At 41.2% G+C, this 27,493-nt stretch overlaps 2 protein-coding genes and 2 long non-coding RNA genes across 6 annotated transcripts; 1 reads left to right on the top strand and 3 right to left on the bottom strand.

The window, feature by feature from the left end:
* Nucleotides 1-330: 330 nt before the first annotated feature.
* On the bottom strand, nt 331-12,936 carry cdc45 (CDC45 cell division cycle 45 homolog (S. cerevisiae)). The gene is made up of 18 exons (XM_029763246.1): nt 12,736-12,936; nt 12,462-12,521; nt 12,262-12,354; nt 12,008-12,145; nt 10,938-11,087; nt 10,294-10,352; nt 9,705-9,753; nt 6,202-6,263; nt 6,046-6,096; nt 5,785-5,904; nt 5,135-5,266; nt 4,780-4,878; nt 4,092-4,253; nt 2,566-2,704; nt 1,490-1,573; nt 1,213-1,331; nt 1,023-1,099; nt 331-750 (listed from the first exon to the last, which is right to left on the bottom strand). Exons 1-18 carry the CDS (start codon nt 12,784-12,786, stop codon nt 686-688), a joined length of 1,710 nt encoding a protein of 569 aa, XP_029619106.1. The 5' UTR covers nt 12,787-12,936; the 3' UTR covers nt 331-685.
* Nucleotides 12,937-13,098: 162 nt separating this feature from the next.
* LOC115200297 (ubiquitin recognition factor in ER-associated degradation protein 1) lies at nt 13,099-22,502 on the top strand. 2 transcript variants are annotated; one of them, XM_029763248.1, is made up of 12 exons: nt 13,099-13,245; nt 13,628-13,760; nt 13,983-14,015; nt 14,138-14,259; nt 19,352-19,482; nt 19,582-19,654; nt 20,920-20,988; nt 21,100-21,168; nt 21,257-21,307; nt 21,446-21,534; nt 21,681-21,765; nt 21,926-22,502. In XM_029763248.1, the coding sequence occupies exons 1-12, from the start codon at nt 13,243-13,245 to the stop codon at nt 21,992-21,994; spliced, it is 927 nt and encodes a 308-aa protein (XP_029619108.1). In that variant the 5' UTR covers nt 13,099-13,242; the 3' UTR covers nt 21,995-22,502. The 2 variants fall into 2 exon arrangements, with proteins under 2 accessions (XP_029619108.1, XP_029619107.1); XM_029763247.1 differs by having other exon boundaries at nt 21,923-22,502.
* Nucleotides 22,503-24,494: 1,992 nt separating this feature from the next.
* Nucleotides 24,495-24,904, bottom strand: LOC115200299 (uncharacterized). Its single transcript, XR_003879501.1, has 2 exons — nt 24,801-24,904; nt 24,495-24,712 (listed from the first exon to the last, which is right to left on the bottom strand). It is a non-coding gene; the product is annotated as an uncharacterized LOC115200299 (long non-coding RNA).
* Nucleotides 24,905-25,552: 648 nt separating this feature from the next.
* Nucleotides 25,553-26,781, bottom strand: LOC115200300 (uncharacterized). Of its 2 annotated transcripts, XR_003879503.1 has the most exons (3): nt 26,452-26,781; nt 26,281-26,354; nt 25,553-26,122 (listed from the first exon to the last, which is right to left on the bottom strand). It is a non-coding gene; the product is annotated as an uncharacterized LOC115200300 (long non-coding RNA). The 2 variants fall into 2 exon arrangements; XR_003879502.1 differs by having other exon boundaries at nt 25,553-26,354.
* Between the last annotated feature and the right edge of the window lie 712 nt (nt 26,782-27,493).

Genomic DNA, 27,493 nt, shown 5'->3' with positions numbered 1-27,493 from the left:
GTGAGCAGATCAGCCTTTCCTGTGAAACCCCCACAACCCTGTGGGTCATGACCTCATACTGATTTGAGACATGGGGCTCAATTAGCCCACAGAGGGACTTGGATCCCACCCATCCATGAAACTGTATTTAGACTGTGCTATATGGGCCAAGGTCTGTGTGTTAACCTATGCTCCAGATCAGTATACTGAGTGAGATGGTTAAGCCATCATACAGTTTCTACGGTCCATATCACATTCTGCGCCAAAGTTCAATGTTTTTACATACCCCTATTACTACTAAAATGTTTCAAATGTATCCTTCCTTCTCTTAGTAGATGGTAACTTCAATAATTATACATCGATAAAATATCATTTAATAAATGTGTTACATGAAACATTAAAAAAACAAAGACAACAGAAAAATGTATTTACATGAGATTAAAAACACAAACCCTCACAATACACTTACAAAAAAAACAGTACAATATACATATAGGCATCACAAAGTGTCCTGAAGTGAAAATACAAAACATTGAAAAATACTCTTCTTTGGCCAAAACAGGTGAAGCACAAAATAGAGTTTCTCCATCACATTGGGCATGAACCTAGTTGTAATGTCATACAGTCTCTTCCAGCATCTACAGATTTCACATATCAATTTCAGGAACTTTATCCATACATCAGTGTGTCTTAGTTAGCTCACTCCTTAGGACAGCAGGGTGATGAGGGCATCCAGAAACTTAGTCCTGTCCTCCATCTTTAGCTCAATGACTGCAAAGGCAAAACACAGGTAAGTATGAGCATGTGTATTGCTCAATTTGAACTGTTTTGGCTAGCAGGTGCGAGGGAAATGTTTTTTGAACACCTGATGACGTAATGATCAAAGCTGTAACAATGACTTGAGAAAGCACCTGTATGAGAGCCAAATAAAGTACTGAAATATATGTACGAAACCAGTTTACTGCTGAACAAGGTCCATCTGTAGTGTGTCATGTCCGCCCTCTTGTGGAAAAAATATACAATTACAATAACATTTGACTTACTAGAGGTGTCGAAGTGGTCGTGGAGAGTTCTGGAGCTGGTGCTCTCTGCTGCTTTCTCAAACGCACGGCCAAAGAAACTATTGGAGAGAGCGAGAACAAAAGGAAGATTAAAATTAGCATTTGCTTTAGTTTTGCCCAAAACAGAAAGAACATTCAAGTGCAGAGACGGGCACACAACTTATGAACTCACTTCTTCTTGTCGGATGTCTCAGACTCAGGTGGGATGCCTAGAACGATGACAGTTCTCTTCTCCACATTCATGGGAGCAGCTATGATCAAGGGCAGCAGCTTACATCTCTTATTCCTTGTCTATGTACAGGCATAGGCAGACAAGCAAGAGTGATGCAAAATACCATAAACAAACATCTAAAACACTGTCATTTTTGTTTGAAACTAATTGAAGACCAGGGGCAATAGAGCTAGACAGGGCCTTGGATAATGGGTAAGTGAAATACTGAGTTACTCACAGAGCGTACAAAGGCTTTGAGCAGGTACTTGCAGAGCAGGGTCAAGGCCATGGGCTTGGAGAACAGCTTCACATCAGGAGTTCCCTGCACAGAGATGGAGGGTCATAGGGAGGACATACCACACACTAGTGTTGTCACGATAGCAACATTTTACAAACGATACCAGGCCAATTCAGAGTGACCTAGCGTCCGGTTCACCCCGTCCCACGACACTTGTTCCCGTTTTCTAAACGTTATGCACATGTGCTACACACAAAAACAACTCACCGATGTTCAAATTTCTACTCAACATTTAACTTCTGTATACTGCACACTGTATACTGCACACTGTATACTGCATAGAATGGCTGATTTGTGCATATTTGCAAAGGCCTACCTGTGATTTGGCTGGAGGAACAGACATGCATAATAATCTGCATGTCATTATGGCAGTAAGGGGAAAACCCTGCATGAAACCTTTACTCTTCAATTAACACACATACTAACTCTCTCTCCCTCAAACACACACACCACTCTCTCTCCTACAAACATATTGCTCCCAACATTAAAACCGTTATGCACCAAACACAATGTAAGGACCAGAAAGAGTGTTTCGGCTTACATTAGGCGTTGCTACAATGTATCAAATGTAAGGATAAAAAAAACAGATCAGGGACAGCATTCCCCCTCGTCATCACCACTACATTATGTTTCAACTGATGGAGGAACAGATGTGCAGGAAGAGAGAACAGAGAAACAGGCGAGTGAGGACTGATAGGGGATGCGGCAGGCTGATTACTGCTGCCACATGATATGCTCATGAAAGTCAAGTGGACATTATTGGACCAGCGCATACAAGACATTAGTTGCTGTTGCTAAACTTTTTTTTTTTTTTTTACAGAATTTATAAAAAATGTAAAATAGACTTTATATACATTTTATAACAGGTGCCATCGGCTTCTTAAACAGTAGGGCCAAAACATTTGGTAGTATCATATGAAGTGGTACTATGGTATTCTAAAATGTTGGAATCATAAGTATCATGAATTTTGGTACCGTGATATTACAGTGGTAACAGTATACTGTATAACACACACCTCCAAGAGGTAGCAGTAGAGGAAGGGTCCCTGTGACAGTATGAGGTTGGTGCAGATGCAACTGGCTACAGTCTGTTGGATGGCCATCAGCTTCTTCTTAGCCAAATCAATGCCACCATGGAGACGCTCCAGGTTACTCCTACAGAGGAAAGAAAACAGGATGGGATCATTCCTACACCTGGGGTGTATTCATTAGTGCACACCGTAGCAATTCTTGCAACAAAAATATGTTACTATTGGACAGAATTCAGATAGGTTCGCCCAACCCTAAGAGAGACCTTTGTCCTGTCGTGATTATGTACTCATAATGGATGGGAGACCAGATGCTGCTGGAAGTGGTGTTGGGGGGGGGGGGGACTAGGGGGCACTCTTCCCTCCGGTCTAAGGAGATTCCAATGCCCCAGGGCAGTGAAGGGGACATTGCCCTGCGTAGGGTGCAATCTTTCAGATAGGACGTTAAACAGGTGTTCTGACTCTGTGTTCATTAAAAAATCCCCTGTCACTTATCATAAGTGTAGGGGTGTTAAACCCTGTGTCATGGCTAAATTCCTAACCTGGCCCCATTCCATCACGGCCACCTAATCATCCCCCTCATTCCTAATTGGCCTCCTCACTTGATAGGTGATGTGTGGTGAGAGTTCTGGCAGAAAATGGTTGCTGTGAATCACCCAGGTGGGTGCCGCACATTAGTGGTAGATGAGGTGAGATTCCCCCTACTATGTAAATTGCATTGAGTACTTCTGGTTGGTAGAAAGGTACTTTATAAATCCAATCAATTATGAAAAATTAGGGGGTCCCTGGTGAATTTGCTATCACAAAAGTGGTCCCCGGCCCCAAAAAGTTTGAGAACCCCTGGCCTAACCCAAAGGTCATATTCACATTGAATGGAGAAGGAAATATTGTGTTGTTTTTTTTAAACAGCTAGACAATATAGTTAAGGAGTGTCAGTTATAAAATGTAATACGTTTAAGCTTTAACGTCCGTGCATCCGACAGAGCTAGAAACAACATTTTCTGAATGGACATTTTGCGCTGCTTTGGTGGAATTCTGTCTAGCCTACATTCCTCTCTTGCGTTCTGCTGCCCTATACAACATAGGCTATTTATTGAAATAGGCTATAGCAAACAGGAATAGGCAGATTACTCTGAATGTCACTGGTGTGCTGCCCTGTCCGACCCTCGTTCTTTAGGCCTACGGCGCAGCGCCAGTCAAGTTCAAATAGGCTAAACCATCATTTGTCACATCACGAGGTTGTCAATCGTCATCGATAAACGTTCCTATCGTAATATCGCCCAACCCTAGTCCCTCTCCCGTTTGATCCCGAGTGAATACACACATCAGGCGAGCACCGTGAGGTCCCAAGACTCTGTGCTCTCTGTTAATCATTATACATTGTATCATGAGCTCAACAAGGAATAAGAGAACAACCCAGCTTTCTGGGATTGTCCAGTACTCCTCCTCCACCAGGACAGGCAATCAAAGGCTTTTCTTATGGAGAGTGTGTGTGCGGATGTACGTGTGTGTACCTGGAGAGGCAGTCGAGGGCCTTGATAAAGTTGTCGCCGGGGCTGTCGTCCTTCTCAGTGCTCTCCAGCAGGGCGGCAGCAGCGTGCACCACATCACTGGCCAGGAAACGGTTCTTGAAGCCAAAGTGAACGCCGAAAGTCTGGATACGGATGTCCTTCATACTGAAGGGACAGAGAAAACAGTATTAAATGAGGGCTATAGACCCTTTTCTGTGTTTACAAACATTGCCGCACAAGGGTGATGCGCGCAAGTTAGTGGCAGAACAAGTGGGAGTTCTTATAATTTAGAACGCCAGCAAAAAAAAGCCTCTATTTACATGTTGCTTATGAGTGCATTTCACACTACAACTGCTGTACCCAAAAAATATTTTCCAAAGCTCGCAAATGGAATCTTAGGGACTGTTAAAGAATCAAAACATTGTATGCGTATGAGAACACCAAAGTTATTTTGTTTAGGAGTAATAAAAAAGTGAATCTAGGCTATGTCGAAAGGGCACAGACGGCAATGGCTTTCTTACTGCTGCCAACAGTTGCGCGCATCTGTGCGTGACGTCATTGTGTCGTGTACTGGAAAATAGTCTATTGGGCATATTAGGAGAAGGGCATATTTTACTCATCATATACACCGAGTGATTGATAATGGGGATTACAGATATATTGATGCACTAGAATATACAAACACTCTTACCCGTATTTGTTGGAGGATTCTTCTATAACTTCTCGCAGGTTTTCTTTGACTGACATGTCCATGGAGTTGAACTTCTGCTTCACCTGCTTCAGGGGCAGGCTGGACAACACAAACAGAAACCATCTTTGATGATGCCTTCAAACAATCCATTGTCATCAATAAATCTAAATAAACTGCTGCCCATCACTTTTGGTGAAGTGACATTTGTCCTTCAGAGGCTATAGACTAATTGTAGCTTACAGTAACTAATTGATTAGTAATTGATATTCAAGAACGCGAGTCATGCATGTCCCTAAAGTGATCACTTGATGGAGATCCTATTCTAATTGACAATCATAACTTGGGGATAGCATACCCCATGTCAGCGAGGAACTCCTGGAGTTTCTTCTGGCCATGCATTGACCAGAGCTTAAAGTTGCAAGAGGTGTAAGAGGAGTTACAGATACTCTCAAACAGAGACCAGTGCTGGTACAGGGCCAGACGCAGACTGAGACAGGGTGTCAAGGGGTTAACACAGAGAAAGGCATGACAGAGAGGGACGTGAGGGTGACAGTCAGGACAGCATATACACAGCCACAAGAATGTGGCAACGCTTACTAATAACACGTCGGACTCAAATTAAAAAACTAGGGCCGGGACAATACTAGTATTGCGATACTCGTTAGTATCAAGGTAAAACCAGGGCAGAAATGAAAACCTTTTTTGGTTCTTTAAAAACCTGCAGTACGTAAACTAGTGTGCTATACCTTGGAAAATAAACAAAATGTGACTCTGGATAACGTAATTATGTTTGTTTCCAACATTAGGGCTGTTTTCCTAAAGTTAAAATCTGCCTCGTGTCTTCTTTCCATGTCACGATACTGGATACTGGTATCGTCACAGCCCTAGAAAACACCACAGCAACAAAATACCTGAACCAAAGGTCTCAAAAAGTTAGGTCTCAACTACTTGTGATGCACAAGTCTGAGCTCCCCTGGTCCTTTGGCTAGTGAAGATAAAGGATACTCGTACTCGAAGGAGATCCTCATGCAGTCGATAGAGAGAGAATTATCCTCATCCTCGTTCCGGTGGTTGTGACGTGAGACGTGGCGCTGCAGAGTAGCGATGTCTGTTACATACTTCATACTGGGAGGCACAGGAGCAATACAAGGAAGTCAGTGCTCGTGTAAGACATCACTTTGTATTTTTCAAAAACTTTCTAGGCATCCTAGATGTTGCATCAGATTTGAAGTGTTATAGAAGAGAGTTGGAGTTAAATATTCTTACTGAGTGATTTTATCATGAACCCACTGGTCAGTCAGCCCAATGATGGCCCACCTGTCCAACATCAAATGTTTCATATAAATTGTAGTGTCACAGTCTGCACATGCAAATAAATGACATTTATATAATTTTACAAAAAACATTGATAAGATCACTTACCACAGCATATCTTTAGTGTCCTTAGTCAGGACCCATGCCAGCTCAAATATCACCATTGCAGCCTGCACACATACATACATATACACACACACACACACACACACACGTTCAAAAGTTTTGGGTCACTTAGAAATTTCCTTGTTTTTGAAAGAAAAGCAATTTTTTTGTCCATTAAAATAACATAAAATGTATCAGAAATACAGTGTTGACATTGTTAATGTTGCAAATGACTATTGTAGCTGGAAACGCATGATTTTTTATGGAATATCGACATAGGCGTACAGAGGTCCATTATCAGCAACCATCACTTCTGTGTTCCAATGTCACGTTGTGTTAGCTAATCCAAGTTTATCATTTTAAAATGCTAATTGTTCATTAGAAAACCCTTTTGCAATTATGTTAGCACAGCTGAAAACTGTGGTTCTGATTAAAGAAGCAATAAAACTGGCCTTCTTTAGACTAGTTGAGCATCAGAATTTGTGGGTTCGATTACAGGTTCAAAATGGCCAAAAACAAAGACCTTTCTTCTGAAACTCATCAATCTATTCTTGTTCTGAGAAATGAAGGCTATTCCATGCGAGAAATTGCCAAGAAACTGAAGATCTCGTACAATGCTGTGTAATACTCCCTTCACAGAACAGCGCAAACTGGCTCTAACCAGAAGAGAAAGAGTAGTGGGAGGCCCTGGGGCACAACTGAGAAAGAGGACAAGTACATTAGAGTGTCTAGTTTGAGAAACACACACCTCACAAGTCCTCAACTGGCAGTTTCATGAAATAGTACCAGCAAAACACCAGTCTCAACATCAACAGTGAAGAGGCGACTTCGGGATGCTGGCCTTCTAGGCAGAGTTGCAAAGAAAAAGACATATCTCAGACTGGCCAATAAAAAGAAAAGATTAAGATGGGCAAAAGAACACAGCCACTGGACAGAGGAAGATTGGAAAAAAAAAGTGTTATGGACAGACGAATCTAAGTTTGAGGTGTTTGGATCACAAAGAAGAACATTTGTGATAAGCAGAAAAAATTAAAATATGCTGGAGGAGTGTTTGACGCCATCCGTCAAGCATGGTGGAGGCAATGTGATGTTCTGGGGGTTCTTTGGTGAAGGTAAAGTGGGAGATTTGTACAGGGTAAAAGGGATCTTGAAGAAGGAAGGCTATCACTCCATTTTGCAACGCAATGCCATACCCTGTGGACAGGGCTTAATTGGAGCCAATTTCCTCCTACAACAGGACAATGACCCAAAGCACAGCTCCAAACTATGCAAAAACTATTTAGAGAAGAAGCAGTCAGCTGGTATTCTGTCTATAATGGAGTGGCCAGCACAGCCACCAGATCCCAACCCTATTGAGCTGTTGTGGGAGCAGCTTGACCGTATGGTACGTAAGAAGTGCCCATCAAGCCAATCCAACTTGTGGGAGGTGCTTCAGAAAGCATGGGGTGAAATCTCTTCACATTACCTCAACAAATTGACAACTAGAATGCCAAAAGGTCTGTAAAGCCGTAATTGCGACAAATGGAGGATTCTTTGACGAAAGCAAAGTTTGAAGGACACAATTATTATTTCAATTAAAAATCATTATTTCTAACCTTGTCAACGTCTTGACTATATTTCCTATTCATTTTGCATCTCCTTTCATGTATGTTTTCATGGAAAACATGGACATTTCTAAGTGACCCCCATTTTTTTATTTTTTTATAAATAAATAAAAACAAACTAAATAAAGTTTGGGGTCACTTAGAAATGTCCATGTTATTTATATAACATATACACACATACATACAACCGTTCAAAAGTTTGGACATGCTGATTCAAGGGTTTTTATTTTTACCATTTTCTACATTGTAGAATAATGTTTGTATGTATGCATGCATGTGCATACCAAGTTTCAACATAACCAATATACACTGCTCAGAAAAATAAAGGGAACACTAAAATAACACACCCTAGATCTGAACGAATGAAATAATCTTATTAAATACTTTTTTCTTTACATAGTTGAATGTGCTGACAACAAAATCATACAAAAATAATCAATGGAAATCCAATTTATCAACCCATGGAGGTCTGGATTTGGAGTCACACTCAAAATTAAAGTGGAAAACCACACTACAGGCTGATCCAACTTTGATGTAATGTCCTTAAAACAAGTCAAAATGAGGCTCAGTAGTGTGTGTGGCCTCCTCGTGCCTGTATGACCTCCCTACAACGCCTGAGCATGCTCCTGATGAGGTGGCGGATGGTCTCCTGAGGGATCTCCTCCCAGACCTGGACTAAAGCATCCGCCAACTCCTGGACAGTCTGTGGTGCAACGTGGCATTGGTGGATGGAGCGAGACATGATGTCCCAGATGTGCTCAATTGGATTCAGGTCCGGGGAACGGGCGGGCCAGTCCATAGCATCAATGCCTTCCTCTTGCAGGAACTGCTGACACACTCCAGCCACATGAGGTCTAGCATTGTCTTGCATTAGGAGGAACCCAGGGCCAACCGCACCAGCATATGGTCTCACAAGGGGTCTGAGGATCTCATCTCGGTACCTAATGGCAGTCAGGCTATTTCTGGCGAGCACATGGAGGGCTGTGCGGCCCCCCAAAGAAATGCCACCCCACACCATGACTGACCCACCGCCAAACCGGTCATGCTGGAGGATGTTGCAGGCAGCAGAACGTTCTCCACGGCGTCTCCAGACTGTCACGTCTGTCACATGTGCTCAGTGTGAACCTGCTTTCATCTGTGAAGAGCACAGGGTGCCAGTGGCGAATTTGCCAATCTTGGTGTTCTCTGGAAAATGCCAAACATCCTGCACGGTGTTGGGCTGTAAGCACAACCCCTACCTGTGGACGTCGGGCTCTTATACCACCCTCATAGAGTCTGTTTCTGACCGTTTGAGCAGACACATGCACATTTGTGGCCTGCTGGAGGTCATTTTGCAGGGCTCTGGCAGTGCTCCTCCTGCTCCTCCTTGCACAAAGGCGGAGGTAGCGGTCCTGCTGCTGGGTTGTTGCCCTCCTACGGCCTCCTCCACGTCTCCTGATGTACTGGCCTGTCTCCTGGTAGCGCCTCTATGCTCTGGACACTACGCTGACAGACACAGCAAACCTTCTTGCCACAGCTCACATTGATGTGCCATCCTGGATGAGCTGCACTACCTGAGCCACTTGTGTGGGTTGTAGACTCCGTCTCATGCTACCACTAGAGTGAAAGCACCGCCAGCATTCAAAAGTGACCAAAACATCAGCCAGGAAGCATAGGAACTGAGAAGTGGTCTGTGGTCACCACCTGCAGAACCCCTCCTTTATTGGGGGTGTCTTGCTAATTGCCTATAATTTCCACCTGTTGTCTATTCCATTTGCACAACAGCATGTGAAATTTAGTGTCAATCAGTGTTGCTTCCTAAGTGGACAGTTTGATTTCACAGAAGTGTGATTGACTTGGAGTTACATTGTGTTGTTTAAGTGTTCCCTTTATTTTTTTGAGCAGTGTATAATCCATACTCACCGAAGTCCCATGGTATTCATATTGCTCATAGTCAAACAGGATCTCACGTCTGAAATGAAACATTTCAAAAGTCAAAGTCATAAGACTGTTTAATCCTTTAAAGGGGCAGTGTGGTTAAAAACGTGATTTACCTGTTGTAATTATTATTATTTTAAAAAGGCCACACTATGAGCTCAAAATATCATCATTTTCACAATTTCGGTGTTAATGCCCCTTGTGTAAGAGACGTTCTTTTTTTAAATGCCTGGAAATTCAGCCTGTTCAGATGGGATGGAACTTCTGGCCCACATCATGACAATGTGATCTGATTATAAAGAGTCAATGATTGTTCATCTGGGTAAGGGGGTGGGCTCTAGATCATCCTATCAGCCAATTAGGGCTGTGTATGTAAACATCTTCAAATTTGTCTGTTAACGCCCACTCGATCAGACAGAGCATTTCAAGGGCCAAAGTAGGTTCAGGGAAATAAATGATACAAAATATATTTCAGCCATTTTCACTAAATAAACAGTGATTTATTAACCAAACAGTGATGATTTAAAAGACTGCATTGGGGGCTTTAAAAAAAAAAACTCTAGAGAAATGTCACCTCCTTCCCTCCCACTCTCTTGTTGCTCTCTGTCGCTCAATCCTCCTCTCCACTTCCCCCTAAAACATGGGAACATGTTGGTATAAATAACAATACATCACTGCAAACTTGATCAGCTTCGTCTTCTTTTTGTGGAAATCAACATTGTCATATGCAAATAAAAATTACACTGTGCAAAATAATCATTAATAAGAAGCAGAAATATTGTATCCACCTTGGTCAAAGGGTTGTTAAGTAGAGGTGGGGTGGGATCAATTTCATTTTTCTTTTTTATTATCAACTTTTGTGACATCAATACAGCATAGTAGTGCTGGTTGATATGGACAAAAGGCAATTTATCGCAATATGGATTTTTAATTGATGCGATAACAATGAATAGAATGATAAGTTTATAAAATTAGTATGTACAATTTTTTTTATTTTATTATCCTTTAAACTACTACTAGTTTGATGGTTGTAGTCATCAATTGTCCCATTAACAATCACCCATATTAGCAAACTTATTTCATATTGAACTTTACATTTCTTTAGTATAGGCTACTTATCGTAATGAACAATATCTTCAAAATGCCTGCGATAAGTGATCGGTGTGGTCAGTGTCGATAATTTTTGGTTTATCGTCTCAGCTCTACAGCATAGCATACCTCATCGTATCGCCTCCGTTTCCCAGAAGGCTCAGAGCCTCCGTCACTCTCATTCCCAGAGTCATCGCCGCCTTCCTCCTCTTCATCGCGAAAGATGTCATCATAGGAGGGCACTCCAAGGTCATCATCCTGCTTTATCATCAGCTTCACCTGGGGGGGATTGTGGGAGATTGAGTTCAGAACACTGATTGACACTGGCTCTTCATCTGGACAGCAACTTCTGTGCTCATTATCATCAAGGGCAGTATCCTAAAGGACTTTTCTCCTCTGAAGTCACCAAACTGCTGCCAAAGTGAAGCAACCCCTTGTGAAGGACTAGCCCAAACTTAGGCCTCTTTATTAATAATTTAACTTAAGAAGTTTAATTGTTTTGCATAGTGAATGCGTTCGAGATAACTCGCGATCGAATGACTATGTATGTAGCAGCATGTGTTCCACGTTGGAATGTATATCCATAGTTGGTAGACAGTCCTTCTTAAAATGTCATCCCTTACATGAACGAGCAGTGCATAACAAACTATTAAATTCAATTGTTAGATGCTACCACCCCCCTCCAAATCAAAACCAATGATGGATTCCATGTTGTGTTCTCGCTAGGCACGCACACCTGTGTTTCACACCCGTTTGTCCTAGCTAATCAGCCTCGCAATACAGGCACCATGCTGACACAGACAGGAAGTAAAATGGAGCGTGTGCGCGCAAACACTGACATCCATATTTGGTATTGATTTGGAGGGGGTGGTAGCATCTAATAACTGAATTCTTTCCTGGGCATAGCGTGGCGATGCATTCTGAATCAGAACTGCCCACGGACATACCTTCCGACGTTGGAAAAGCATCCAACAGGCACAGACAAAGGTTGGTAAATAAGTCACACAGTGAGCTAGTTTTATAAGGCTAGACCGAGAATACAATACTGGTCTAGAAGCTGGGCTAGTGATGGACCAGTGCACTCAATTACAATTATTGATTGACTATGTCCTAAATGGCACCCTATTCCCCATATAGTGTGCTACTTTTGCACTATGTAGGGAAAAGGCTGTCATTTAGGATAGACATTGACTGCTCACCTGGGTGTCATTGTAGACATTGACTACATCCACAGGTCTGTGTGTGTCACAGATGAAGAAGATAGAGTCTTCCTCTGGCTGAAGGGTCTCCAGGAGATCAACATTGGCCCCACAGTTGATCAGGACAAAATAGCGGAACTGAAATGAGAGCAAATAACAGACACCTTCATGGATGTTTGTAGTTTTGATGATCATGTTAGACACAATAAGGTGAATTCCAGGGTTATCAGGTGTAGACAGGTGTCTCACATTACCTGCTCCTTGTGCTCTAAGAAGGCGGTACCAAGGTCTTGCCAACCTGTCACTGGCACCAAGGTGTACTGGACCTGGTCACAGTGAAACAGTGCCTGGGTAGATGGGGGTGAAAGAGGCAGTAAGAAAACATGTGAATTAGACAAACATGTAGCAGATCAGTTAACTTATTTCACAGCAAAAGATAGGGCCCTTGACTTACCTGTAATATCTTACAGGCGCAGAGTGCATCGATATCAGATGACACTAGGAGGGCAACTCTCTGAAAGTAACGGAGGAACAGATCAATAGTCAAGTCACAGAAGTTAGTAAAAGTAACGTTAGCGTTAACATTCTACTTAATTTATCAAAAATAGCAGGCGAATAATTAACGTTAATTGACTGAAAAATTGTCGGTGGTATTCATATTTTCCCCCTCTGCGGTTAGATAACGCGTTAGTTAAGAGGTAAGTAAATCCAACGTCAGAAGTTCTTACCTGGTTCACAACAACGTCGTAGAATTCCTTTCTTATGTCCGTAATAAACATTTTACAATATATTCGTGAGGTTGTATAAAAACTGAAAAATATAAAATAACTTTCCGGGTATTTTATTATTGTTCAATGCAACCAGGAGCTTTTCTGTCGTATGGTCAAAATGTCCTTGTTGGAAATATGGCGCCAATTCGCACTTCAGCTGCCGAATGTTAAACAGCCAATAAAACTCCACGTTGTAGGTTTTGTGTAAAACTGACCAATAGAAATTGCATGCAGGTAGGCATCAGCGCGTTGAGACAATCACAAAGGATAGAATGTTGGTGTTAGGATTGTGATTGGTGTTCATGCTTTGTTTTGGGAAATCCGTCACTTCCTGCTTTCGTTGCGGCTAAGCGGAAGACAACATTGGAGTTTCAGCAGGCAGTTTGTCGGAGAATAAATACGCTATTTAGTATAGCTTTATTCTATACATTTTGATATACAAAGTTTGGAGTGCTAATTTTCATCATGGTAAGTACTCGACAACATTGGGTTTGACTGTTGCTTATGAAAAATGATAACATAACCAGTTCACTAGCTAGCCGTTAACTGTTAGCTTGGTAGTAGGAAATAGTTAGCCATTCAACTCAAAGGAAATATGCACCATCATTCTGACAAAATTAATATCTACCTTGCTCAGCAATTACTTGTGAATCGTACAGCTTTAAACAGTTAAATGGTGTCACTTGTCAGCTAGTTTTACATGAAGTAGGCTAACTAGTTGGTATGATGATGATGTTTGAAGTAAAAGTTGGATTTGAAATTAAACAGGGTAACGTCTAACCAACTGTCTAAAAATAGCTTATTTTCACCTGACCTAACTACTTTTTGTTTTTCAAAATATCTGCCACAGTTTTCCTTCAACATGTTTGACCACCCGATGCCACGGACTTTCCAAAACCGCTTCTCCACTCAATACCGCTGTTACTCTGTGTCCATGCTGGCGGGTCCCAACGACCGGTCTGATGTGGAGAAAGGAGGAAAAAGTAATTCATCTATATGATTGCAATTCTATAAATTGCAAACATTCAAATATATCATAACTATAGCAGGAATGTATGGAGTTTGACACCTAAGCTTTGCCCCAGTGCCCTATACACAAGTGACTGTAGAGATTGCAGTTACTGTCATCCTACTGTCAATTGATTCTGCCTTATCCTGCTCTAAGTGTTTTTCAGTGCTCATATTGCTCTGTTTTCTCATTATAGTTATAATGCCGCCATCTGCACTTGACCAACTAAGTAAGTATACTCCTACTTTATCCAGATTTAAACTCTGATGATCTACATATGCAATTTTTCCGAACCTGAGTTTTATACCCAACAGATGACTTCTTCTTACCCTTCACTCTTTCCTCCCAAAGGCAGACTTAACATCACCTATCCCATGTTGTTCAAACTGACCAACAAGAACTCCGACAGAATGACACACTGTGGTGTCCTGGAGTTTGTAGCAGATGAGGGGATTTGCTACCTGCCACACTGGGTGAGCAGGGTTGTTTTATTTCAACACTTATTTTTTTATTAATATTGTGCCATATTTCTATCAAAGGATGCTTTAACAAGTCACATATATAAGATTCCCCACCAGAGACCAGGGTTTGATCCCCACCCTTCCCACTTTTTCTCCCTTCTTACCTGTCTCCCCCTCTGCTTTCCTTTCTGTCTAAATAAAGTGAGAACACCTCAACAAATATATATATATATATATATAAGGATGCTTTAAATTGGGAACAGTGTATGTTATGTCACGTGCATTAAAGTTAGAGATGGGCATGAGTACTCTAATGGACTACTTTAAAACTCCATCTTTAACCAGAGATCACTTCTTTTTTTTTTTTTTCTTCAAATACTATATTTAGTGGAATGTGCTTTGTGGCTGCCTGAATGGGCAAGTGAAATGTTGTCACCCTTAGCCCTAAAAAAACGAAATGTCTTGGAGACAACGTTCATTTGCTTTGACTCTCTCAACAAAAAATAATACAATTCTTCTCCCTAAATTCCCTTTCTCCTCCGTGTCTCTTTCACTCAATTGCATTCCGATCGCTCCCTCTACACGCGTGCTGAGGGCGCACACAAGCTCCCTTTTGGCCTACAGAAATAAATGCCTATAAAAACGTATCTAACTGATGAGACACACAACCTACATTCCTTGCCAAATGGCATAAGTTTTATCACAAATTCAAAATGGACTGGTTGATTGAAGTAGGAAAATGTGTTCCAACAACGAGCAGCGTATATTTTCCGCTTAGGCTACTTTGCGAACTACTGGTGCCAAATGCAAATCAATTTATAACATTTTTGACATGTTTTTCTGGATTTTTGTGTTGTTATTCTATCTCTCACTGTTCAAATAAACCTACCATTAAAATTATAGACTGATCATTTCTTTGTCAGTGGGCAAATGTACAAAATCAGCAGGGGATCAAATACTTTTTTCCCTCACTGTATGTCTTTCCTCTTTCTTAGAGAAGTAATTTAACTGTGGCATTTAAGATGACATTCCAGAGTTCCAGCGCTACAGTTGAAATCAACGGTCAACATTTGTGCCTCTGTCTGCGTGCCAAACGAGCAGACAGTTTGTTCTTCTCACAGTGTAAGGTCGAGATTGAGTGCTTTCCAGACTTTGGCTTCAGCTCAGTCTTTATCAAATCGCTGCATGAGGTCTGTCTTCTCTCGTTATGGTCGTGCTGATTTTCTGTTCAATGTCAAACTGGATTTGGGCACCTTGCTGTTGGATGAGGTCTTTTGTGAGGCGCACATGGTGTTCGCAGCATCAAATACTTTGGTATTGCTCTGGGCTGATTACCTTGAAGACATGTACCAATTCTTTCCAAAGGACCTCTTAAGTATCTGTTACTTTGTACCAGAAGTAGTTGTAACAGTGACCTTAAATAAAAGGAAAATAGGGTTTTAATATCTGAGACTGTCATAATGCATTATGTAACACATTTGCATGTGCCACATAAAATGGGCGTTATCAGTTATTTCATTGTCAAGTGGGAAAAAACGGTATAAATGATCAAGGCTACAATTGTCACTGATCAACTGAATATATTATTAAATGTAGCCTACAAATGTGAGCCTGTTGGACTTGTGCAACACTAACCGACAAGTCAATGAAGAGGGTAATGATTAATACTGGGATAATAAACAAACAAAAAAATCAAACAAGTAGCTGCATGGCCTATTGCATTGACAAAAGTTAGCTGTAGATAGCTATGTTGTTCGAAGGTAGAGCTCTTACTTTAACTATATAGTGATCACTTTTGTGTAGTGATCACTTTTTTGTCACTTGCAGCCAATGATGCACAGAAAAACGGTGCTTGTAGCGGTTGAATTCCTATATCTAGCAGCTGGTCATGTGTCTCTGGGGCTGGGACCCTGAATAAGCCTCGTCTCTCCGGACTCTCTCTGCTTTTCTGAACAGACACTCTTTTGGTACTTCTTGGGGTCGAGACAGCCATTACACATAATTTAATTCTATGTTCCAGATGCGTGATGCATCACTTAGCACTGGCAACTTTTTTTTCACTTGGAAAAAATATTTTGTTTTATTCTGTTTATATTACATCATGTTTTTTACTATACCGTGTTAAGGGCTCGGGAATTAAGCGTATCTTGTCTGCTAAATTAACAAAACAAGGCTATGCCAGTGCACAGCCATCGGCTTCTACAAACAAGCGCCACTGCTAAGGTTACTGACATTTTTAAAGATTGCATTTCATGATATAATACAACCAGTTGATATTACGGTTTCAATAAATTCGACTTAAAATGGCATTGCCTAATATTGAGTTGCATCCCTTTTACCCTCTGAACAGCCTCAATTCTTCTGAGCATTTTTTATTTTATTGAACCTTTTATTTAACTAGGCAAGTAATTTTATGAACAAATTCTTATTTACAACGACGGCATACTGTACCCAATCCATACACAATCCACAACCCATGTCTCAATTGTCTCAAGGCTTAAAATACTTCTTTAACCTGTCTCCTCCCCTTCATCTACACTGATTTGAAGTTGGATTTAACAAGTGACATCAATAAGAGATCATAGCTTTCACCTGGTCAGTCTATGCCTGGCACGGCATGGACTCTACATGGTTTCGAAAGCATTCCACAGGGATGCTGGCCCATGTTGACTCCAATGCTTCCCATAGTTGTCAAGTTGGCTGGATATCCTTTGGGTGGTGGACCATTCTTGATACACACAGGAAACTGTTGAGTGTGAAAAACCCAGCAGCTTTGCAGTTCTTGACACACTCAAACCGGTGTGCCCGGCACCTTCTACCATACCCAGTTCAAAGGCACTTAAATCTTTTGTATTGCCTATTCACCCTCTGAATGGCACACATACTGTACGCAATCCATGTTTCAATTGTCTCAAGGCTTAAAAATCCTTCTTTAACCCGTCTCCTCCCCTTCATCTACACTGATTTGAAGTGGATTTAACAAGTGACATCAATAAGCTGTCATAGACTGACCAGGTGAAAGCTATGTCATGGAAAGAGCAAGTGTTCCTAATGTTTTGTACACTGTCTATGGGGGCAATTAGGATTTGTTATCTGTAATGGTTGTGATTAATTAGGCATTGTTGCGAACTGTTCCCATATTTTTTCCCAATGCGGGCCTTGTTCAAAAAATATTTTCGAAAAAGATATTGGAGTACTCGAACAGTCAAAACATTTAAAATCAAATTTTATTGGTCACATACACATGGTTAGCAGATGTTAATGTGAATGTAGCGAAATGCTTGTGCTTCTAGTTCTGACTGTGCAGTAATATCTAACAAGTAATCTAACAATTTCACAACAACTACCTTATATACACACAAGTGTAAAGGAATGAGTAAGAATATGTACATATAAATATATGGATGAGTGAAGGCCGTGCGGCATAGGCAAGATGCCGTAGATGGTATAGAGTACAGTATCTACATATGAGAAGAGTAATGTATGTAAACATTATAAAGTGGCATTGTTTAAAGTGACTAGTGATACATTTTATTACCAATTTTTTATTATTAAAGTGGCTAGAGATTGAGTCAGTATGTTGACAGCAGCCACTCAGTGTTAGTGATGGCTGTTTAACAGCCTGATGGCCTTGAGATAGAAACTGTTTTTCAGTCTCTCGGTCCCTGCTTTGATGCACCTGTACTGACCTCGCCTTCTGGATGTTAGCAAGGTGAACAGGCAGTGGCTCGGGTGGTTGTTGTCCTTGATGATCTTTTTGACCATCCTGTGACATCGGGTGGTGTAGGTGTCCTGGAGGGCAGGAAGTTTGCCCCAGGTGATGCGTTGTGCAGACCGCACTACCCTCTGGAGAGCCTTACGATTGTGGGCGGAGCAGTTGCCGTACCAGGCGGTGATACAGCCTGACAGGATGCTCTTGATTATGCATCTGTAAAAGTTTGAGTGTTTTCGGTGACAAGCCAAATTTCTTCAGCCTCCTGAGGTTGAAGAGGCGCTGTTGCGCCTTCTTCACCACGCTGTCTGTGTGGGTGGACCATTTCAGTTTGTCCGTGATGTGTATGCCAAGGAACTTAAAACTTTCCACCTTCTCCACTACTGTCCCTTCGATGTGGATAGGGGGGTGCTCCCTCTGCTGTTTCCTGAAGTCCACGATCATCTCCTTTGTTTTGTTGAGTGTGAGGTTATTTTCCTGACACCACACTCCGAGGGCCCTCACCTCCTCCCTGTACGCCGTCTCGTCGTTGTTGGTAATCAGGCCTACCACTGTAGTGTCGTCTGCAAACTTGATGACTGAGTTGGAGGCGTGCATGGCCACGCAGTCATGGGTGAACAGGGAGTACAGGAGAGGGCTGAGAATGCACCCTTGCGGGGCCCCAGTGTTGAGGATCTGCAGGGTGGAGATGTTGTTTCCTACCCTCACCACCTGGGGGTGGCCGTCAGAAAGTCCAGGACCCAGTTGCGCAGGGCGGGGTCGAGACCCAGGGTCTCGAGCTTAATGACGAGTTTGGAGGGTACTATGGTGTTAAATGCTGAGCTGTAGTCAATGAACAGCATTCTTACATAGGTATTCCTCTTGTCCAGATGGGTTAGGGCAGTGTGATTGCGATTGCATTGTCTGTGGACCTATTGGGGCGGTAAGCAAATTGGAGTGGGTCTAGGGTGTCAGGTAGGGTGGAGGTGATATGATCCTTGACTAGTCTCTCAAAGCACTTCAAGATGACAGAAGTGAGTGCTACGGGGCAATAGTCATTTAGCTCAGTTACGTTAGCTTTCTTGGTAACAGGAACAATGGTGGCCCTCTTGAAGCATGTGGGAACAGCAAACTGGGATAGGGATTGATTGAATATGTCTGTAAACACATCAGCCAGCTGGTCTGCGCATGCTCTGAGGACGCGGCTAGGGATGCCGTCTGGGCAGGGTTAACACGTTGAAATGTTTTACTCACGTTGGCCACGGTGAAGGAGAGCCCGCAGGTGTTGGTAGCGGGCCGTGTCAGTGGCAATGTATTAAAATCATTAACTAAAATCATCACCTCTCTGTGGTCATGAACTTTAGTGTGTATGTTGTCTGTAGTGACATGGTTGTCTGTGTGTTTCCCCTGTAGATGATGCAGAATCTCCTGCTGGAGGAAGGGGGCCTGGTCCAGGTGGAGAGTGTGAACCTCATGGTGGCCACATACTCCAAGTTCCAGCCACAGAGCCCAGACTTCCTGGATATCACTAACCCCAAAGCAGTGTATGTACAGTTATAGACCTTTAATTACTCACCTCTGCACATTTAAGTGTCATTAAAAGTAGACAAATGATTCTCATATTTCACTTCACTGTCTCATAGGTTGGAAAATGCCTTGAGAAACTTTGCCTGCTTAACTACAGGAGATGTTGTCGCAATTAACTACAATGAAAAGGTAACTGTTTAAAGTTATTGGTACACTACACAGCCAAAAGTATGTGGAAACCTGCTCGTCGAACATCTCATTCCAAAATCATGGGCATTAATATGGAGTTGGTCCTGCCGTTCCTGCTATAACAGCTTCCACTCTTCTGGGAAGGCTTTCTACAAGATGTTGGAACATTGCTGCGGGGACATCCATTCAGCCATGAGCATTAGTGAGGGAGGTCACTGATGTTGAACGGTTTGACCTGGCTCACAGTCGGCGGTCCAGTTCATCCCAAAGGCGTTCGATGGAGTTGAGGTCAGGGCTCTGAGCAGGCCAGTCAAGTTCTTCCACACTGATCTCGACAAACCATTTCTGTATGGACCAGGTTGCGTTCTCCTGGCATCCGCCAAACCCAGATTTGTCCGTCGAACTGCTAGATGGTGAAGTGCGATTCATCACACCAGAGAATGTGTTTCCAGAGTCCAATGGCGGTGAGCTTTACTCCACTCCAGCCAACGCTTGGCATTGCGCATGGTGATCATAGGCTTGTGTGCAGCTGCTCGGCCACGAAACCCCTTTCATGAAGCTCCCGACGAACAGTTCTTGTGCTGACGTTGCTTCCAAAGGCAGTTTGGAACTCAGTAGTGAGTATTGCAACCGAGAACAGGCGAGTTTTATGCGCTTCATTCACTTGTGTGGTCTACCACTTCACGTTTGAGTCGTTGTTGCTCCTAGACATTTCCACTTCACAATAACAGCACTTACAGTTGACCTGGGCAGCTCTAGCAGGGCAGACATTTTATGAACTGACTTGTTGGAAAGGTGGCATCCTATGATGATACCACGTTGGAAGTCATTGAGCTCTTCAGTAAGGTAATTCTACTGCCATGTTTGGCTATGGAGATTGCATGGATGTGTGCTTGATTTTATACACCTGTCAGCAACGGGTGTGGCTGAAATATCCAAATCCACTCATTTGAAGGGGTGTCTACCATCATTTGGCCATATACTGTATGATGACTGTATTACAAGGCAAAACTGTAATGGAATTTGACTTGTCACCAGAATTTTGCTTCTAAATGTAAGGTGTGGCATAACAGTAGGCTGCTGAGGGGAGGATAGTTTATAATAATGGCTGGAATGGAAACCATGTGTTTGTGTTCGATAACATTCCATTTATTCCGTTCCAACCATTAATATGAACCCGTCCTCCCCAATTAATGTGACACCGGCAGCCTGTGTGTGGCATACAGTTGTGCCTGACCTGTTATCTTTCTCTATACTGATTTCAGATCTATGAACTGCGAGTGATGGAGACTAAGCCAGACAAGGCAGTATCTATCATTGAATGTGATATGAATGTAAGATCTTCTGTACTATCTATCATACCATAAGTGGAGACAACACTGTAACTTAGATTATGGTACCTAATAGCTCTACCTCACCCAGCCATACCTGTTGTTGTCTCTCAGGTGGACTTTGATGCGCCGCTGGGTTACAAAGAACCAGAGAGGTGTTACAAAGCACCAGAGGAGCCCACAGTAAGAACAACACATGTTGAGTATTTCTAATCCGGTCTCAGTGTTTATGCTCTATGTTTTGATGAACTCTAATCACTCCTCACAACAGGAGGAGGAAGGAGACCCCAACACTTGGACTGACATGGACATGAGATTCAGAGTGAGTTTATGCTTATGGATTTTTTCCATACTTACCTTAGTTCATACCCATATGGTTCATGTTCTCTTTCATTTATGCGAAGCTCATGCAGTCCTCAATTCAATCCATGAATTAGTCTATGAATACTTCTCTCTATAGGCTTTCACTGGTTCAGGCAATCGTCTGGATGGCAAAAAGAAAGGCATTGAGCCCAGCCCCGTCCCCATCGATCCCAGTGACATTAAAAGGTTGGGTGCTATTACCAGTCCAAAAACAACCCCGAGCCCATTTCCCATATCCGGTCACTTTTGTATTTGCAGATCACATCTACATGTGACATGCTATGATGAAATCAGCTCTGATCTTAATCTAACCCCTCTCTGTCCCAATACAGAGGGATTCCTAACTATGAGTACAAGGTTGGCAGGATCACCTTCATCAGAAACTCCAGGCCTCTGCCCAGGAAAACAACAGAGGATGTAAGTATGATGGTCAAAGAAGGAAAATGTCATAAACTGCTTCATCCCTTTCTTGCAAATACTGAAATTCCAGGAAGGCATAAAAGCTGTATTTAGATGGTTCAAATTGTGTGTCAGATTTGAATGATGTACGCTAAAGCTAGTTGCATGTTTTCAGGAGGATTCAGAATTCATCGCCTTTTCTGGCGAGGGAAAGTCACTACGCAAGAAAGGTGGCAGAAAGCTTTGAGGCACTACAGTATTCAACTGCAGAGACTGACTGACTGCAGACTCTACATACATACTCACACACCCACCATAAGCAACCAATAAAAGGCAGGTCATGAAAAGAGCTGGGTTCATTTTTTCCACAAGGCGTTACTTTCCTTTGATCATATTGTAATGGTTTTGCCCATGCTAAGCATGTTAAAAGCACATCAATAAAATGGAATGTTATTGGGACTGTGGTTAGAGTCCAGGGTTGCTGGTATGAGCCCATTCAAAGACAGCAACCCTTTCCTTTCACTACAATATGATAAATATCATAAACAATTTTCTACCTTTCAACAGAATGACTTTTGTTAATGTTGGAGTGGGTTTGATTTTTCTTGGAATATGTATCAAATTAATTTGGAAACGCTCCTCTGACATTGGAACCTGTTGGACTCGAACTTTGAGTGATGAGTGGTAGATAATTGCTATTTCCTTTGTTTATTTATCAACAATCTGAAATAAAGTGCACTCTGTATAGATCTGTTTATTTTTGTCTTAAAATAATTTGTGTGTGGAATGATGCTTCCATTATATTGGTTTATAGAGCCTAATGTTAGTGTATCAGTAGGTATTGAAATAGCTACATATTGTAATTTATAAGTGTGCGGAGTCAAGAATAAAGCACAGTAAAGGGATACAAGAACAACTTGAAAATAAATGTGAATAATTTAGGGATCTATGAGTCTGAGCTGCATGGTTGGTTGGTGAGGATGGAGGCAGTCTCACAATATGGACTAGGATAGAACAACACAGAGAAATCATTAGACATTTTACATGACTGAAAAACGGCAACTTTTTGATGACTTTTCTTTGTATCTGACTGGTATTGCCGGCAACAAAGCCTGTACTTTTATTTCCACCAACCGACCTAGTTATGATTGCAGTAATGTATTTAAAAGTCCTGAGTATAAATGTTGCCTTTCGTCTTAGTCTTTGGCACATATTAAGTCATGAACATTCTGTTGTCCGTCAAACTTTTTCTTCCCAATCACAAAGCTTTACAGAAATGCTTTTTATGCATTTATTCTCTCCATTTAAATGCATGTAGTTCTGTCTTTGAGTTGTTCTTGTCTATTGCCACAGAAATGCTTTGTCATTTGGCGTGGGGTAATGCACTACAGGAGGTAGGTGGGACCTTAATTGGGGAGAAATCGCTCATGGTAATGGCTGGAGCGGAATTAGTGGAATGTTATCAAACACATGGTTTCTATGTGCTTGATGCCATTCTATTTACACAGTTCCAGTCATTTTTATGAGCCATCCTCCCTTCAGCAGCCTCCACTGGAATGCACACTTCCATTTAATTTTTTTCTTCTTGACTTTGACAAATAAATATTTAAAAGCCCTCTATATTTAGTGCAGTGTGTTAGTGTGCACATGTTTCTAACTTAAACTACAAATGGCTAGTAGGTTGAGAAGAGAACGTGTGTGTAATGTGATCACATTCAAGGTAGATCAATAAAAGCTACTTTATGAAATGATCCTACAGAGGTTCATCCAGGTCAAATGTTTTTATATGATCTGGAAGAGCAAATTCTAATGCTTCTACCTCAAAAAGAAATTAGCACATGGGCTCTGTTCCAAAATACAACTGTTTTGTTGACAGCAGTTCCACATGTTAATGACACTCAAGTTGTGTGGGAAAAATATTATTTATATTTTGTTCTATGATATTCATTCTTACTATAAAATATAGGCCATATGTGTTGACTGATCGGGCAGGAGAATGTAGGCTAATGGTGATTTCAAGACAACTGGGAACTCGGGGAAAAAATGTGGTAAAATCATGGCTTCAGTGATCTTCAGGTCAGAAAGTCAGAGCTCTTGGAATTCCGAGTTGGATGACTATTGAAGACGATTTTTCCCAGTCTGAGCTTTTTTTAATCCTTCCAGTTTCCACTTTTCTCAAACACTCGGAAGTTGGAAATATCCGATTTCCCAGTTGTTTTGAATAAGGCGTTACACTTCAGCTCTACTATAAGCTTCACGTTGCTTTGCCATCAGCGTTGTGTCAATGTGACTTTCTACCTGCCACACAGAGCTCATTGTTTTGAGAGCAGAGGGGAAGTGCGTCTTTATTTTATTTTCCCCTACTGTGATCAGGGCAGGGGAATAAGGCACTGTATCTCAGTGCTAGAGGTGTCACTACAGACCCTGGTTCGATCCCGGGCTGTATCACAACTGGCCGTGATCGGGAGTCTCATGGCGCACAATTGGCCCAGCGTCGTCCGGGTTAGGGGAGTTTGGCCGTCATTGTAAATAAGAATTTTCTTGACTGACTTGCCTCGTTAAATAAATACAAAATAATAGCGACGTTCAAGTTTGCGCTCAGCAAATGAAAAAAAGAAAAAAAATTGAGGGAACATTAGTGTCGACATACACTATTAGTCTAATGTTTCTTAGGACCTGCATAAACATTATTGGATTTTTGTACAGCCAATTTATATAATTACCAGAACATAGGCTATCTGACAATGTTTTGAGTAGCCAACTTTTTATTCACCGTAACAGGAAAATACAAGGTAATTATTGACAAGTAGGCTATGGCAAGCTGCTAACTTACTGTTGTGAATGTGAAGAAAGGAAAGTAGTGGAAGGTATGAATTTAAAATGTGGAACTTAGAACATGCAACTGTCAAGTTACCGTGACAACGGTCGCACAACAGGGTCAACGTTGAATGTCTTTTGCTCCTTCCTGGCAAAAACAATGGCCACATAAAAGGCGAATAACGAAAAGAGGTAAAAATAGAAATATTGCCCAATTGTTTTTACAGGCAACCTACCGTGAATCCTATGTGTAAGCAGTATGAGTGACTCACAACAAGTCTCAGGTCTCTTGTCTCTTGTAAACAAACACCACCTGACTGGAACCGAGGTAAAGACAGTTTCAGCCTTACCTCCACCAACAGCAGTTAGGGACCGTCAACATAGTGACAAATCAAATTTTTCAAATTCCAATAGCTATTTAACCATTACTCCTAAAACTTTGAAACCTGGTTCTAGCTAGCCCGATGGCATAGACACACATTGCACACATTTATTTTTCTGTCGATTTACATCTCGCATTATTTTAAATTATTTATTTACATTTTGGAATTTCAATAGCTCATTGGTCATAGGACCTACTGGACTCAAACAAGGTTCAGAACGTCCACTGACTACCCTTCTATATTGCACACCCTTTAGTTTGTCCATTTTCATCTCACTCGGTTTTACATGAATTTTTCAAAATGTAGAATTTCAATAGCTCCTTGGTCATGTGACCTACTGACTTCAAACATGGTGCAGAATGTACCCTTCATATTGCACACTCTTGTTTGTGTGCTGTAAAATCACGCGGTTTAACGTACATTTTTCATAGTTTTACATATCAATAGCTCTTTGGTCATGTCAATTACACACCTAAGAAGCGTGCAGTGGATATAAACCCATATTGCATAACCTCTAGTTATGTCTCTTCTATATTGTTGTACATTAATATTAGTTTGACAATTAGGGGGTTCAGTCCAGTGTTGTGTTTCCCTTTCCTTTAATATTTATCTATAATAATTGGTAGTTCTAAGTACTTATTTTCCCTGTTTTTAATTTGTCCACAGTATTTAACAGCGGTACACAATAGGAGAGAGACAGATATCTCCTTTCGTCGTTAATATCAACCATAAAGGAAAAGGGCAAAGTACGAGAGTCAGCTATTAATTGTCCAAAGCAGGGATCCCTGCTTTGGACGATGAGCTAGTGAGGTAGGCTGCAGTGGGTTTGCTAGTCAAAACATATACTGAACATGTAACCACAGTAATGGTGGCCAGTATATCAATGAATAAAAATTGAATATTGACAAATTAAACAGAAATTGTAGATCTTTAATATTTTCCAACATGTCAACAGACACTTAACTTCAAATAAGTATGAAACATTTCAGTGTTAACTTTCTCTTTATCCCTGGTTGATGTACATTTCAGAGCCTCTTCAGTGTGGATGGGGTATAGCATACATTTTCAACAACAAAGACTGCACTTCCAGTTTGTGTTCTTTACTCTGTTGAACTATTTTGTCTTCATTCCTAGTTACAGCACATGAAACCACTGTTGGCATGCAAACATTCAATCTAAAACAAAACAAAGCGTAACACTTTATAAATAATTTCAAATATCAATGTAGTATGACGAATGATGAATTAGCCATCCATTGTGTTATATCATAAATTGTCTTCCATGCCGTCACCGTTGTCAAAAGATTATAAACATGTTAAATAACGTTACTAACCCAGTCAGTCTTTGGGCCACATCCAGGTTCTTTATCAGTGGCACACATGAAGCAGTTGTTGGCTTTGTTGAATTCTGAAATCATAGGTATGAACTGAACATATGGCTGTCCGACACAACTACATAAAAATAAAGAATTTACATTAACTTTGAATTAAATGTCATTACATACCAGACATTTTTAGTATATCCTCAGCCATTTCTTTTGGCAGTTGCTCCATGTGTTTTTGAAGGTTCCATATCAATTTGAGAGGGGATGTTGGGGAAGTTCTGTGCAACTTCCTTGGCCATCTACACCAAAAAAATAATATAGAGTTTTTGACCTAATTGTCACATTACAGCTAACCATTCATTATTGAAAATATAACTATCAAACCTGCATTACAAAGACCCCGCAGCTGAAGGTGTCCTGCTGCATGGTGGGAGTTATTTCCCCTCCTTTCCACTTTATGTCCACCCAGTCGTCTTTTCCATGGCAGGATCTTCTCATTTTGAAGTACTCTATTTTTTATGTAAACATAATGGAATTCTGATTAGTTATAGGTAAATGAATACACAAGCCAAATGTGTATGCTGTTTTCCTTATCACTATAATCTAGTAGTAATTTAGTAGTAGAGGTAATTTCCTTTATGCCCCATTCTACACACACAGCCTAGATTATAGGCACTGAACCATTTACAGGACAATAATAAAAGTAACATATAGGATTCAACCCTATCACAGAGTGAATAAATGTAGAGCGCTTGTAGACTTTAAGAAAAAAAAATTAAGTGACAGTTTCCTCAGTACGTGCTTAAAGAAAGTCATATCACAAAGATCACAGATGACAGTGCCCACCAAATCTATGACAATAGAGAATGAATTGTAAGCACCAAAGTGTGTTTGTCAAAATAATATCTGAAAATGTCAGTTGTTGAACATAATACTTCTATTTGCAATAGCAATTTATGATATATGCAGTTGAGGAATATTCCATGTGCCAACACTACATGTAGGATGGACATAAGACATTCACACATACAGTATTTTTTTATTTATTAAATGTTTTCTTTCACCTTTATTTAACCAGGTAGGCCAATTGAGAACAAGTTCTCATTTACAACTGCGACCTGGCCAAGATAAAGCAAAGCAGTGTGACACAAACAACAACACAGAGTTACACATGGAATAAACAAATGTACAGTCAATAACACAATAGAAAAGTCTACATACA

This window comes from Salmo trutta, chromosome 9, assembly GCF_901001165.1.
Source record: "Salmo trutta chromosome 9, fSalTru1.1, whole genome shotgun sequence".
Lineage (NCBI taxonomy): Eukaryota > Metazoa > Chordata > Actinopteri > Salmoniformes > Salmonidae > Salmo > Salmo trutta.
Note: the sequence above shows the minus strand (reverse complement) of the source record. Positions and strands in the feature narration are given on the sequence as shown.

What these genes read in the sequence shown, in the direction of transcription:
- cdc45 (XM_029763246.1), bottom strand. Translation starts at nt 12,786, where the DNA reads ATGTTTATTACGGACATAAGAAAGGAATTCTACGACGTTGTTGTGAAC. An exon ending in ATGTCTACAATGACACCCAG is followed by an intron (nt 11,088 to 12,007) that starts GTGAGCAGTCAA and finishes AATCCCCCCCAG; the next exon opens with GTGAAGCTGATGATAAAGCA. An exon ending in TCTACTGCTACCTCTTGGAG is followed by an intron (nt 1,574 to 2,565) that starts GTGTGTGTTATA and finishes ATCTCTGTGCAG; the next exon opens with GGAACTCCTGATGTGAAGCT.
- LOC115200297 (XM_029763247.1), top strand. An exon ending in TTTGCTACCTGCCACACTGG is followed by an intron (nt 14,260 to 19,351) that starts GTGAGCAGGGTT and finishes TTTCCCCTGTAG; the next exon opens with ATGATGCAGAATCTCCTGCT. An exon ending in TCATTGAATGTGATATGAAT is followed by an intron (nt 20,989 to 21,099) that starts GTAAGATCTTCT and finishes GTTGTCTCTCAG; the next exon opens with GTGGACTTTGATGCGCCGCT.